Source organism: Delphinus delphis, chromosome 14, assembly GCF_949987515.2.
Source record: "Delphinus delphis chromosome 14, mDelDel1.2, whole genome shotgun sequence".
In the NCBI taxonomy this organism is placed as follows: domain Eukaryota; kingdom Metazoa; phylum Chordata; class Mammalia; order Artiodactyla; family Delphinidae; genus Delphinus; species Delphinus delphis.
This window is the reverse complement of record NC_082696.1, coordinates 5,896,070-5,909,225: the sequence shown is the minus strand read 5'-3', so window position 1 is coordinate 5,909,225 and position 13,156 is coordinate 5,896,070. Positions and strand designations below refer to the sequence as shown.

Genomic DNA, 13,156 nt, shown 5'->3' with positions numbered 1-13,156 from the left:
CGCCGCCCGCCGCCCGCCGCCCTTCCGGCCTGAGGCCTAGGAAACGTCCGTCACAGAGAGGCAGGGTCATTCGGCCGCAGTGTTGACGTGTCGCTTAGCAACCGGGAGGGTTACCTTTGGAAGCTTGTTGCGGCTCTAGCCTCTGTCCTGCCCTCTTCCCGCCCCTCCCCTCCCCTCAACTCCCTTCACCTGGGAGCTGCCAAACATCTGGATAAACTTGGGCACTACGAGGGCGTGAAATTCTACAGTAACGCGCCTTTTTACATTTTTTCCCGACCTCCTTCTCACATCCGTAAAACTCACTGATTCTTTTACTACACGTTTTATGAGAACAAGACATTTTCTAGGAAGATGGTGGCCGAAAAAGAGACCCTGAGCTTAAACAAATGCCCAGACAAGATGCCGAAGAGGACCAAGCTGCCGCTCCTGGTGCACCAGCCTCACTCCCTGGTTTCTGAGGGCTTCACAGTCAAAGCCATGATGAAAAACTCAGTCGTAAGTGATCTTCCTGAATTGAATGTACTCGCTCCGAATCAGGGGACACCAGGTTGTAGAGGATGGCTAGCCCTAGGATGGATTCTGGGCCCATATCTAGGGTGGTCTTTGCCAAAAATGGCAATTACTCGGCCAGTAACAGACGGTGCCCAACAGAGTGTGGAGGTCCAGGCTAGGCTGCTAGAAGGGATCTCGGGCAGCTGACGTACTGTGCCCGTTTCTAAGCACCTTCCTAATAACTCACGGTTTCTGGACCACCTAAATTTACTCTTAAGCTATTTACACAAAGAAGAAAGATCCCCTTTACTTATTGATTCTTAAACTGTCTCACTCAGCAAAAGGCCTTATAGAAGGAGAGTTCTTAGAAATCATAAACTCTCTTGCAAAATTTAACATGTGCTGATGTACAGCTGGGAACATAAACTCATTAATTAACAGTAAGAAATTTCATCAATCAACCTAGAAATTTTTAGAATATCCTAGCATTTCTTCTAATAACACTCACAAAATCGCATGTTAGAGTACTAAAAGGCAACTTAATAAGAAGTCTATTTCCAGATAGATCTTTTAAACTATTAATTTTAAACAATCCAAGCTTCTGTTCAAGTATCTCTCTCTGCCTATTAATACAATTCATATTTCATTTCTACTGTTTTGTGGTAGTAAAAATCAACTATTCTCAATATTCTCAATAGTTTACTTAGGAGGAAAAGTTTTAAACTGCACACAAATGGTTTGGGTATGTGCATGATAGTTTAAGAAAAAAAACTTTTAATTTGGTATGCTACACCAGGTTTTACTACTGAGTAAGCACTTGTCTGTGAATGAGATAGTCAATAATAAATGCAGCTTTCAAATTTGTATAATTTACACTCTGGGAGGATCTGACTTATTGTAGAGCAACTCATTATGTTAAATGAAGAGCATTGCTTTCCAGTGTCACATTATTCGTTTTACATAAATGTTGCAAACCTAATACCTTATTCCTAAACCACATCCTTAAAATACAGGAATGAAACAGATCACCTTTAGATGCTGAGGCCAGATTCCCATGTTGCTACACAAAATGAAATTCTGGTTGTCAGAATGTGTGTCAGTTGAATTGCAATAGTTAAAATTCTTAGAAATAGACTAAAACTTTCTGCTTGTTGTAACTGCAGTCCTTTGGCATGTATTTCATGTGAATATGTGGTCATGGGAGTCAATATAACTCATTTATCAGCAACACAGAATACCATAACATTCAAGCTAATTATTTCTTTTTTTCTTCTAAACAGTATATATGATTATAATTTTAGTGATTTTTTTCAATGTTATATTTCTTCAAAGACATGTAAAAAATTGGTCAGATTCTTTTTTTTCTAAACCTATATTTACAATCACGTTTTCTTTTTAAAAAACATAGCTTTGCACCTAAAGTCATAATTCTGGAAAATCAAGTATTTCAGTACTGACAAATGTAACAAATATGCTTACAAGACTCAAACAAAAAAATCGATTATGAAGCAGCCTTCATTATAAACAACTTATTTGAGATAAATTATCTTTTTATTTCCATATACTTAAGGAAAATCCCTTAGTGTAATATTTATGTCTCCTTTGGGATCCTCAAAAGAGGATGAGTCATTCTTTCACTTCATTTAGTGGAAATCATAATTGTTAGATGCGAACATTATTCATCCATTCATTCATTCAATCAACAATAGTTTTTTTGTTTGATTGTTTTTTGTTTGTTTTTTTTAAATCTGAGAACTTGCTCAGCATAGTTCTGGGGATTTGGGATCAGCAAAACAAAGTCTCAGTCCTTAAAACTCCAAGGAGAACCACCACTAACAGCAATGGTCAAGTCTTGATAAAAGAGAGAGACTGTTTATACAAACTAACTTCAGTGGTACAGGAAATAAAACCCTTCCTTTTCGTATCCAATATTAACATCTCAACATTTCTGCCCTCGACAGTGTAGACCTTTCAGCATTACATGGTCAAAACACCCCTCTTTTCTAAGGTTTATTTCTATTCAGAAAATAACATGCCAATCTCCAGCTTTTCTTTTCTTTTTTTTTTTTTAACATCTTTACTGGAGTATAATTGATTTACAATGGTGTGTTAGTTTCTGCTTTATAACAAAGTGAATCAGTTATACATATACATATGTTCCCATATCTCTTCCCTCTTGTGTCTCCCTCCCTCCCACCCTCCCTATCCCACCCCTCTAGGTGGTAACAAAGCACTGAGCTGATCTCCCTGTGCTATGCGGCTGCTTCTCACATGTATATATGTCCATGCCACTCTCTCACTTCGTCCCAGCTTACCCTTCCCCCTCCCCATGTCCTCAAGTCCATTCTCTACATCTGTGTCTTTATTCCTGTCCTACCCCTAGGTTCTTCAGAACCATTTTTGTTTTTTGTTTAGATTCCATATATATGTGTTAGCATATGGTATTTGTTTTTCTCTTTCTGACTTACTTCACTCTGTATGACAGTCTCTATGTCCATCCACCTGACTACAAATAACTCAATTTCGTTTCTTTTTATGGCTGAGTAATATTCCATTGTATATATATGTGCCACATCTTCTTTATCCATTCATCTGTCAATGGACACAGGTTGCTTCCATGTCCTGGCTATTGTAAATAGAGCTGCAATGAACATTGTGGTACATGACTCTTTTTGAATTATGGTTTTCTCAGGGTATGTGCCCAGTAGTGGGATTGTCCAGCTTTTCTTTTTTTTTTTCGGCACACGGGCCTCTCACTGTTGTGGCCTCTCCCGCTGCAAAGCACAGGCTCCGGACACGCAGGCCCAGCGGCCATGGCTCACGGTCCCTGCCGCTCCGCAGCACGTGGGATCCTCCCGGACTGGAGCACAAACCCATGTCCCCTGCATCGGCAGGCGGACACTCAACCACTGCGCCACCAAGGAAGCCCTGTCCAGCTTTTCTTAATTGCAACTCCTTGTTCCAAAAGCCAACCCTCAAACCACTTTTCTAGTGTTAGGGCTTGCCATCAGTTCCTCTTTCCAACACTCACTAATTAAATAAGTCACCATTCCATTGCACTTCCCCAAAGGCTTGTGGAACTATATCCTAAGGAGGTATATGGAGACTCCCAATGTTTCACTGAGGGTGCTTTAGTAATATAAGTATACAAGCTTAATCATAGACAGATATGATCAGGTGGGCTGTGCAAGCCGAAATCCTTAAACAGTCATAATCTATGTATGTGAATGCAAAATTATTTACAAAATAATGATAAATATGTAAGTAGCTAGTTTTTTTTTTAAATCCTGATGTCAAGTGTTCTTCAACTGTAAGTAGTTCCTTTACCTATGTGAAATTGTTGTTGCATTCTGTATAGAAACAAGCAATGAGAGAACTCCTGCAATCAGAGAATAATAATCAAATTCATATTATTATAATGTTTGACTCAAAAGAATGATAGGAGATGCAGAATTTGAAGATTTCCTAGTTTATTTTCCCTTTAAAGGCCTTGTTTGTGGTCTGATAGAACGTATAACCAGAAACCAGTAACCCAGTGTTGCATTGGCTTCTTCTCAACAGATGGTAGCTGCTTTCTGTGCTAACCTACCTTATCATAAAGCAAGTTAGGATATGGGCCCAAGGTTATGATGAATGAGATGCTGACTTCAACTGAAGCTTTATACTACATCTTTCCTTTTCAGTAGACTATAGATGTTTTATGCTCAAAGTTTATGGGAATGGGAGAAATAATTCTTTAATATTACTTTACTTATATAGAAACTTTTATGCTTACAAATTCATTCAACACATAGGAGCAATGGTCAGTATTTATAAATTATATATTAAGATATTGATTTGGCTGCTGTAACGGTGACCAAATAACAATAGTTTAACTAAGATGGAAGTTCTCTCAGAGTCCAAGTTTGTAGGCAATTCATGGAGACTGGGCACTACTTCCCAATGAGATAGGTCCAGGGACTTAGGAGCCTTGTATATTCTTGTTTTGCATCCTGCAGGATGATGCCCTGAGTCCAGGTGAGCTCACCATCACCAGGGTCAAATCCCTACTCTCAGGATGGAGGAAATAAGAAACAGAGTGCTTCCTTTTATGAGCATGACCCAGACACAGCACCCCACTTTCATTCACATCCCACTGGCCAGAGTTTAGTCATAGGCCTATATTTTCCCTTTTTGCAAAAGCCTGTGAAAGACTGACCCTTGCAGCAACTCTAGGCCCCCATACCTGTTCCTTCAGGAAAAGGGCTAAGAGTTATATCGTTCCAAAAGAGCATAATCTCCAACACCTACTTCATGCAAGAGGAGAGAAAAATGAGTAAGGAGCAACCTGCAAGAAAAAGTAGGAAGAAATGGAGAGCAAGCAGCATGTTCCAGAAGCTGCACTCATCACTTTTGCTCAAATCCATTGCCAAACCTAGGCTTATGGCAACAACCACTTACAGGAGAGGCTGGGAAATGTAGTCTCTGACAGGTAGCTCTGTGTTCAGCTAAAACTTGAGGCATTTCATTACTGTAGCAAAAGGAAGAACAGAAATGTGGGGTTTATTCGAAGTGTCCACCGTGAGAGTTAAATATTGCTAGAAAAGAAAAGAAGAGGGACAAGTAAAACAATTACAGTACAAATAAATGCACATCCATGGTAAGGCTTACAAATACCTACTTAGGACTGTGGAAGTGCTAATGACGAAGGGACCAAGTGACAATAATCTCATTGAGACCCTCATTACCTTTTGTCTAGGTTTTGGCAGTATCATCAAAACTGGTCTCTAGACTCCATTCACCAATCAGTTGATTGCCTCAATCAACTATCAGTACTATTACGCTTATCCTTCCAGTACAAAGTTCTCTTATTATTGCTGAAAGCTTTTGGAGATCACTGGTTCTTATAGCAAAAAATCATGGAACCTCCACAAGACCAGCAAGGCCTTCTGTGATCTAACCCTATTCTATGGATTTAATTTCATCTCCCACTATTCTCACTTGCTTCCACCAAATTAAACTGTAACTCTTCATTGCTTTGATTTTGCTTGTGTTGTTCCCTTTGCTTCAATGCCCTTCTCCCTACATATCTGCAAACACAAATTCCTTCAGTCATTAGGTAACAAATGATCACTGACTGTGCCATACACTCTTTTAGGTGCCGGAAATCTAGCAGTAAGGAAGAGGCTAAATGCATGCCATCAAGGAGCTTATATTTTTGCAGCCAGCTAAGAGGCCAACTGCTTCAAGATGACTCCCCTAATTCTCTTTCTCAACCAAGATGGAAACTTATTTTTGTTCATTGTTTTCTACCATGTATTAGAGTTATGTCTACCCATGTTTTACCTCCTCGAGTAAATTCCCTGTGAGGGCAGAATCTGTGTCCAAGTCATTTTTTTCATCCTAACAGCACCTAACAATGTACTCAATAAATATTTGATGAATGAAGGAAAGCAATTCTACACTTTTCTGTTATCTCATCGCTTTCCTCCTGTTGTTATAACTGTTATCTGTCTTTAGTTTGTTTGTTTTTTTTAAACCACCCTCCTCCAATTGAGGAGCCCAGAAGTTCCGTTTAAAACTCAGCCAGATGATGACATTGATCACTTCAGATCCTCAGGTGGCTCATCTTAGTGTAAAGCTGAAGTTTTTAAGCTCCTATAAGGCACTATGTAATCTAGCTGCCATTTCTTCTTTATATGTATAACTTAGTACTTCCTCCCTCCCTCGTTCTGTTCCATCCACAATAGTTTCCTTGCAGTTTCTTGAATACACCAGTTACACAGCTGCCTCAGTACCTCTGCCCTTCCTGCTCCCTCTGCCTGAAATATATTTCCCCCTACATATCACCATCTCTTGATCCTTCAAATATTTGTTCAAAAAACTAACTTTTTAGTGAGGCCTCTCTGACTATTTAAAATGTCAGCCTCTTAATAACCCCCTCCATCCCTGTTTCAGCACACCCATCTTCTTTCCCTTTGTTGTATTTTTCCATAGACACTGATCACTCTCTAATATTAATCTAGTTTATCCTATGTCTTCTTCCACTACAGAGTAAGCTCCTTGAGGGCAGGGAATTATTACTGTTTCACTCACTGCTGCATATCCATCTCTAGAAAAGTTCCTGGCACATAGTAGGAGCTATTATTTTTTGTCAAATGAATTAATGAATGACCATGTTTTATACTATAATTAGCAATCATCTTCAAATTAGCAACTTCAAGGAAATGCTAATGGTGTTAAATAAGTATAAAATATAGGAATGAGAATAATTTAGAAATGTTTTATGCCATTTTTAATTAGCTTCTTATTAAAGTTATACATGCCCATTGTAAAATGTTTAAGTGGCTTGGCTTAGCAAAGCTCTCTCCTATTTAATATTACGGGGAAAATTTTAACCTTTTTTTCGCTAGTCCTCTTATAATTTCAATGTTTTATTTTAAAGCTTTACTTCATCTTAATTCATTTTGGTTTAAGAAGTGAGGTATAAATTTTATTATATTTTTTCCAAATTGGTCAAAAGTTGTTGCATTACCTTTCACATATAGTTAAACTGGATTATAAAAAAAAATCTGCCTATTTAATTTGAATGCTCTGCCAGTGCTATATGTATATTAATGATAGTGGCTTTGTGTATGCTTTAATATGTGATAGGGCTCATCATCTCTGTTCCATTTCTGTTTCTGAGCAATCCTATGAGGAGTCAGGGCAGACTTTTTTTTTTCCATTCAGCATATAAATCTCAGACAATTTAATTTTTTGTTGTTGTGGGTCACCTATTAAATGGCAGAGCAAAGAATGTATGCTATATTACTAGATTTTTCTAACTGAGAACAATCCTCTCTTGATCACTTTTTTTAGACTTTGGTAGATGCATAACATGCAAGTGGAAAATGTACACATATCACTTGATAAATATTAAACAAAACACACTGGTGTAGCCAGAACCCACATCAAGAAACCTTACCAACACCACAAAACCCCTTCAGGACCTTTCCAGTCACTGCCCATATACACCCTAAGCTAACCTTATCCCAACTTCTGTCAACAGATTTCTGCTTATATTCATGGAATCATAGAGTATGTAGTTGTTTTATGTCTGACTTCTGGGATCACCATTGTGAAATTCACCCACATTACTGCATATGATCATAGGTCCTTAATACTCATTTCTTTCTACTATTTTCATATGGGAATATAACATAATTTATTGATCCATTCCTGTGTTGATGAGTATTTATGCGACTTCTAGGTTAAGACTTACAAATAGTGCTACTAGGAAAATTCTAGTATTTTTTTTAAACTGAGGTATAGTTGATGTACAATATTATATAAGTTTCAGATGTACAACCTGGTGATTCACAATTTTTAAAGATTATACTTCATTTATAGTTATCGTAAAATATTGGCTAAATACCCTGTGCCAGTGTCCATTCCCTGTGCCAAGGACTATGTCCTTGTAGTTTATTTATTTTATACATAGTAGATTGTGCCTCTTAATCCCCTACCCCTACTTTGCTCATTCTCCCCTTCCCTCACCCCACTGGTAGCAACTAATTTGTTCTCTATATCTGTGAGTCAGTTTCTTTTTTGTTATATTCACTAGTTTGTTTTATTTCTTAGATTCCATGTATAACAGACAATATTCCATGTGATAACAGGCAGTATTTGTCTTTCTCCGTCTGAATTATTTCACTAAGCATAATACCCTCCTGGTCCATCCATGTTGTTGCAAGTGGCAAAATTTCATTCTTTTTTATGGCTGAGTAGTAGTCTATTGTATATATGTACCACATCTTTTTTATCCATCCATCTGTTGATGGACACTTAGTTTGCTTCCATATCTTGGCAATTGTAAATAATGTTGCTATGAACATTGGGATACATGTATCTTTTTGGATTAGTGTTTTCATTTTCCTCCAGTATATACCCAGGGGGTAATTGCTGGATTATATGGTAGTTCTATTTTCAGTTTTTTGATGAACCTCTGTACCGTTTTCCACAGTGGCTGCACCAATTTACATTCTCACCAACAGCATACAAGCGTTCCTTTTCTCCACATCCTCGCCAGCATTTGTTATTTATGGTCTTTCTGATGATAACCGTTCTGATATGTGTGAGGTGATATCTCGTTGTTTTGATTTGCATTTCTCTGATGATTAACAACGTTGAGCATCTTTTCATGTGCCTGTTGGCCATTTGTATGTATGTCTTCTTCAGAAAAATGTCTATTCAGTTCTTTTGCCCATTTTTTAAATTGGGTAAATTTGCTAAAAAAAATAAATAATGCTAAATCTATGTCAAACAGCATACTGCCTGTATTTTCTTCTAGGAGTTTTATGGTTTCTGGTCTTACATTTAGGTCTTTAAACCATTTAAAATTTATTTTTGTATGTGGTGGAAGAAAATGTTCTAATTTTATTTTTTTACATGTAACTGTCCAGTTTTCCCAGCACCACTTATTGAAGAGACTGTCTTTTCTCCATTGTGTATCTTGCCTTCTTTGTGATAGATTAATCTACCATAAGTGCATGGGTTTACTTCTGGGCTCTCTATTCTTTTCCATGTATCTGTGTGTCTGTTTTTGTTTGTTTGTTTTTGCCAGTATCATACTGTTTTGATTACTGTAGCTTTGTAGTATAGTCTGAAGTCAGAGAGCATAATACCTCCAGCTCTGTTCTTCTTTCTAGTACCTATTTTTGGACAACATATGTAAGAATGTCCAGGTTGCTGGGTCCTAGGGTTTGCATATGTTTGCTTTAGTAACTATATAAAAACCATTTTCAAAATTGAGTTTTCAAATTTAAACTCCTGCCAGCTCTGAATAAGAGTACCATTTGCTCTATAATATCATCAATAACTACTATTTTCTTTATTTTGCATTTTAGGTATTCTAGTGGGTGTATAATGTTATCTCATTGTGGATTTAATATTCATTTTTATTCTGACTAATGGAGTTTAAGACTTTTTAATTTATTTATTGGCCATTTGGTTGTCTTTTGTGAAGTGCCTTTCTAGACTTTTGCCTCCTTTTCTCTTGGCTTGATTGGGTGTATTTATTTGTAATGATTCTTATTCTTCATATTTTATTCTAAATGATATAAAGCAATTGTCAAATACATGTATTGCAAGTATAGTTTCCCTGTCAGTGAGTTTCCTTTTCATTCTCTTAATGGTGACTTTCATCCTCCTCTTTTTACAATATACATTTGTGAGAAAAAAAAAGATCATAAACATTTTCTTATGTATTTTTTATAATGTTTTCCTCAACCAATTTCAATAGTTTCACAGTAAGATATGTATATATTGAGACAAAAGACTTTGAGAATAAATTAGAATGATCAGAAATAAAATAGAACAAACAACAGTGAAACAATGAAATAAAATGTAATTAAAGTAGGAAGCTTGAGCTTAAGAAGAAGAGAATCAATTTTTTCATTCATAAGCATCAGTATATTTATTGATTGATGTTCACATTTCATTCTGAGCTTCTTGGCATCAGAAGGGGCCAAAAGGGGAACATTATACATTTCTCATTATCATAAAAGAAGTAGCCTGCCAATCCTTGTAGGGAATTCAAGCTTTCTCTACACTGAATTCTCAGAGAAACTGATCCTGTAGCATTTTAAATACATGCAACACACCATATCTATATTTTTATTTCTTATTTGAAATACACTAGCCAATTTCATCCACAACAGACTTCAGTAAGGGCCAGGTAGGTGATGTTAAAATCTGTCTTGAGGAACTGGATTTTCCATGAGATTAAATTCACATGGTATATGTATGTAGGCTTTTGATGGTCCAATTTGATCCAAGAACAGAATTCACAGTGCCTACAGGAGAGTGTAGACTTTGTTTTAGCTGTGGTTGTTCTCAGTTCATTTTATGACAGTAGCGAGATAGCTTCTGTTTTTATAAAGTGTCAGAGAGGAAGTGTGTGATGCTATGAGACCACAGCTCTGAATGGCCTGAAAGAGGCTGGAAAGACTTCTCAAAGGGAATCTTGTTTGGTGAAATATAAAAGATGAGGGGGACTGAGGGGAAGAGTTAGGGGCAGTAGGAAAAGGCTCAGAGGCAAGACAGAACAGGTTTCCTGCTCACTCAGTTTTCAATCTTTATTTTATGCTTTCTTTGCCCAAAAGAATTATGTTATAAATTCTATTCATTATATATATGTTTAAAATTCTTTAAATTGTATATATTTTATAGAATATATAAGTAAAGTATATATGTACTTTATGAAAAATGTATGTACATAATACACATTTATATAGCTTGCATATTTAGCTTGTATTGTGTATAATTATAATACCTTCTATGAAATTATACAGATTCCTTCTAACTTGCTAATATTTTACATGTCATTACAAACTCCTCTTGCGCATTTAAAAAAACCTCATAGAATTCTGTTCTTTGAATGTGCCATATTTTCTTTCGTAATTCGCTCAGGTTGCTTTCTGTTTTTTGCTATTATACATAATGACAAAGTTAATATTTTTATACAATTTTTCTGCATTTTAAAACATCTCTTTGAAATATAATTTCTGAAGTAGAATTACTGAATCAGAGTTCTTCAGAATCTGAAGACTCTGATGAAAGTTTGATCTATACCACTCCCTGCAATGCTTGACTCTGCGTGTTCTACTCTCTCCTTGTGGCCTGAGGCAAAGGCCTGAGGTTTCTAAGTACCCCAGCCCTGCCGGCTATCCACCTTCCCCACCTGCAGCATGTTGAGGGGATCAATATCTCAGCACCTCTGAAACCCATTCATAATACATATTGTAAATGGATTTGAAACATCTAAGGCTGTGGTTCACAGATTGCAAATTGTAATCACCTGGGTAGCTAAAAATGCTGATTTCTAGGTCTATCCTCTAAGATTCTGATTTAATTGTTCTAATTGTGTCTGTAGTTGATTGAATTCGTGTTTAATAGAGGTTCAGAACCTTTAGGGACATAGTATTATGCTATTCAATTTTTCCAAAGACATTTATTTATTAAGCAGTGTTCTATTCCTTGCTGATTTGTGTTATTCTTTTATTGTATTATAATTATACATAATAATCAGAGATATTTTAGAGGAAATTTTAACCAGTGTGACACAGTTTAAACTATCATAACTCGGTAATATGTTTAGAAACTGGTGAAGCTAATCTCTCCTGTTAATTCATATCCATAATGTTGATTTTTTTTTTTTTTTTTTTTTTTTTTTTTTGCGGTACGCGGGCCTCTCACTGTTGTGGCCTCTCCCGTTGCGGAGCACAGGCTCTGGATGCGCAGGCTCAGCGGCCATGGCTCACGGGCCCAGCCGCTCCACCGCATATGGGATCTTCCCGGACCGGGGCACGAACCCGTGTCCCCTGCATCGGCAGGAGGACTCTCAACCACTGCACCACCAGGGAGGCCCCATAATGTTGATTTTTAATTTTAACATTTTACCAGTTTAGTATTCCAGACGATCTTTTAATAACATACAAAACTGAAACATCCCTTTGAAACTGCAAGGATCATATAAATCACTTGGAAAAAAAATTGTCATGTTTTAATAGTCTTCACTTGTAGTAATATATTTTATCACTTCATGTTTATAGGTGTCAGTTTTCCTAAGAATATTTATATTTATTTTATATCCAGCCTCTTTTAATGTAATAACATTCCCATTGAATCTCATGTTTTATTTTAATCATGTTTTTCTACATTTTGAACAATGTAAGTATACAAATAAGTGTGGAAAATAGGCATGTATTCATCTAGATTTTATAAAGAATAATGTTTTTTATAATAATGTCATATTCTTTTAAATAAACTTCTAGTCTTATAGAAAAATAAACAGATCCTTGCTAAAGGATCCTCATTCCTTCTCCAACCCTCCATCCTTCCATCCCTAGAGATAACCAAGATCCTAAAGTTTGTGTATATCACTTCCAAATATAAATGGTTCATATGTATATGCATCCATACGTTTTGTAACTCTGTATATATGTGTGTGTGTGTGTGTGTGTGTGTGTGTGTGTGTGTATAATTAAAATCTGGGCATTGTTCTTGCCTTTCCACCTGAGCTATTCTGTGCATATTTCTGTAATGCCTTTGAGCTCATATTCAATTCATAAACAGGGGAATAATGTCTGTCTAAGTAGGAGGTTCATATGTAATCTTCCCCATGTTTTTAATATTTTGTGCCAAGTAAGAGCAGCTAATTGAAAAGTATTCTAACAGCTAAATGCAGCATGATGACAGAGTAGTACAAAGTAATACGAAGTAATGCCCACAGTACCAACTTCTCCTGGTTCTGTTTGTGTTCTTGCTGTTAGAAGTATTGATACTTAGTATGAAGCAAGCTCCATCTTTGTACATCCTTACAGCACCTCCTATCATCATTTTCTTTAAAGGTACAGCACTATATTTACTCCAGGATTTCATTTTCAAAGGTTAGAAATTTAATAATTTTAACTATGCTAGTATATTTTTATCAGAATGATTAATATGTGCTCTGGTTATAAAGTCACAGAGATTTTTATGAGCTTCTTAAACATTATTTTTCCCATAATTTTTCCCCATACACCTGATCATTTCTAGTAAGCCACTTTGCAGAACAGTTTGTTTTTCAGGAATATTTGTCCTGTTATAGCAGAAACACTTGTAGGAAATTTGTTTACCTGCTATATCATATTCCATCACATGA

At 36.4% G+C, this 13,156-nt stretch overlaps 1 protein-coding gene across 2 annotated transcripts in view; it reads left to right on the top strand.

Annotated features, from left to right (window-relative positions):
* The first annotated feature begins 318 nt into the window (after positions 1–318).
* Positions 319–13,156, top strand: part of PACRG (parkin coregulated) — a 514,683-nt gene continuing 501,845 nt past the window's right edge. For both annotated transcript variants that reach the window (XM_060029677.1, XM_060029676.1), the window contains exon 1: positions 319–495. In XM_060029677.1, the coding sequence (XP_059885660.1) occupies positions 352–495 (144 nt within the window). In that variant the 5' untranslated portion in view covers positions 319–351. The remainder of the gene's footprint in view (positions 496–13,156) is intronic.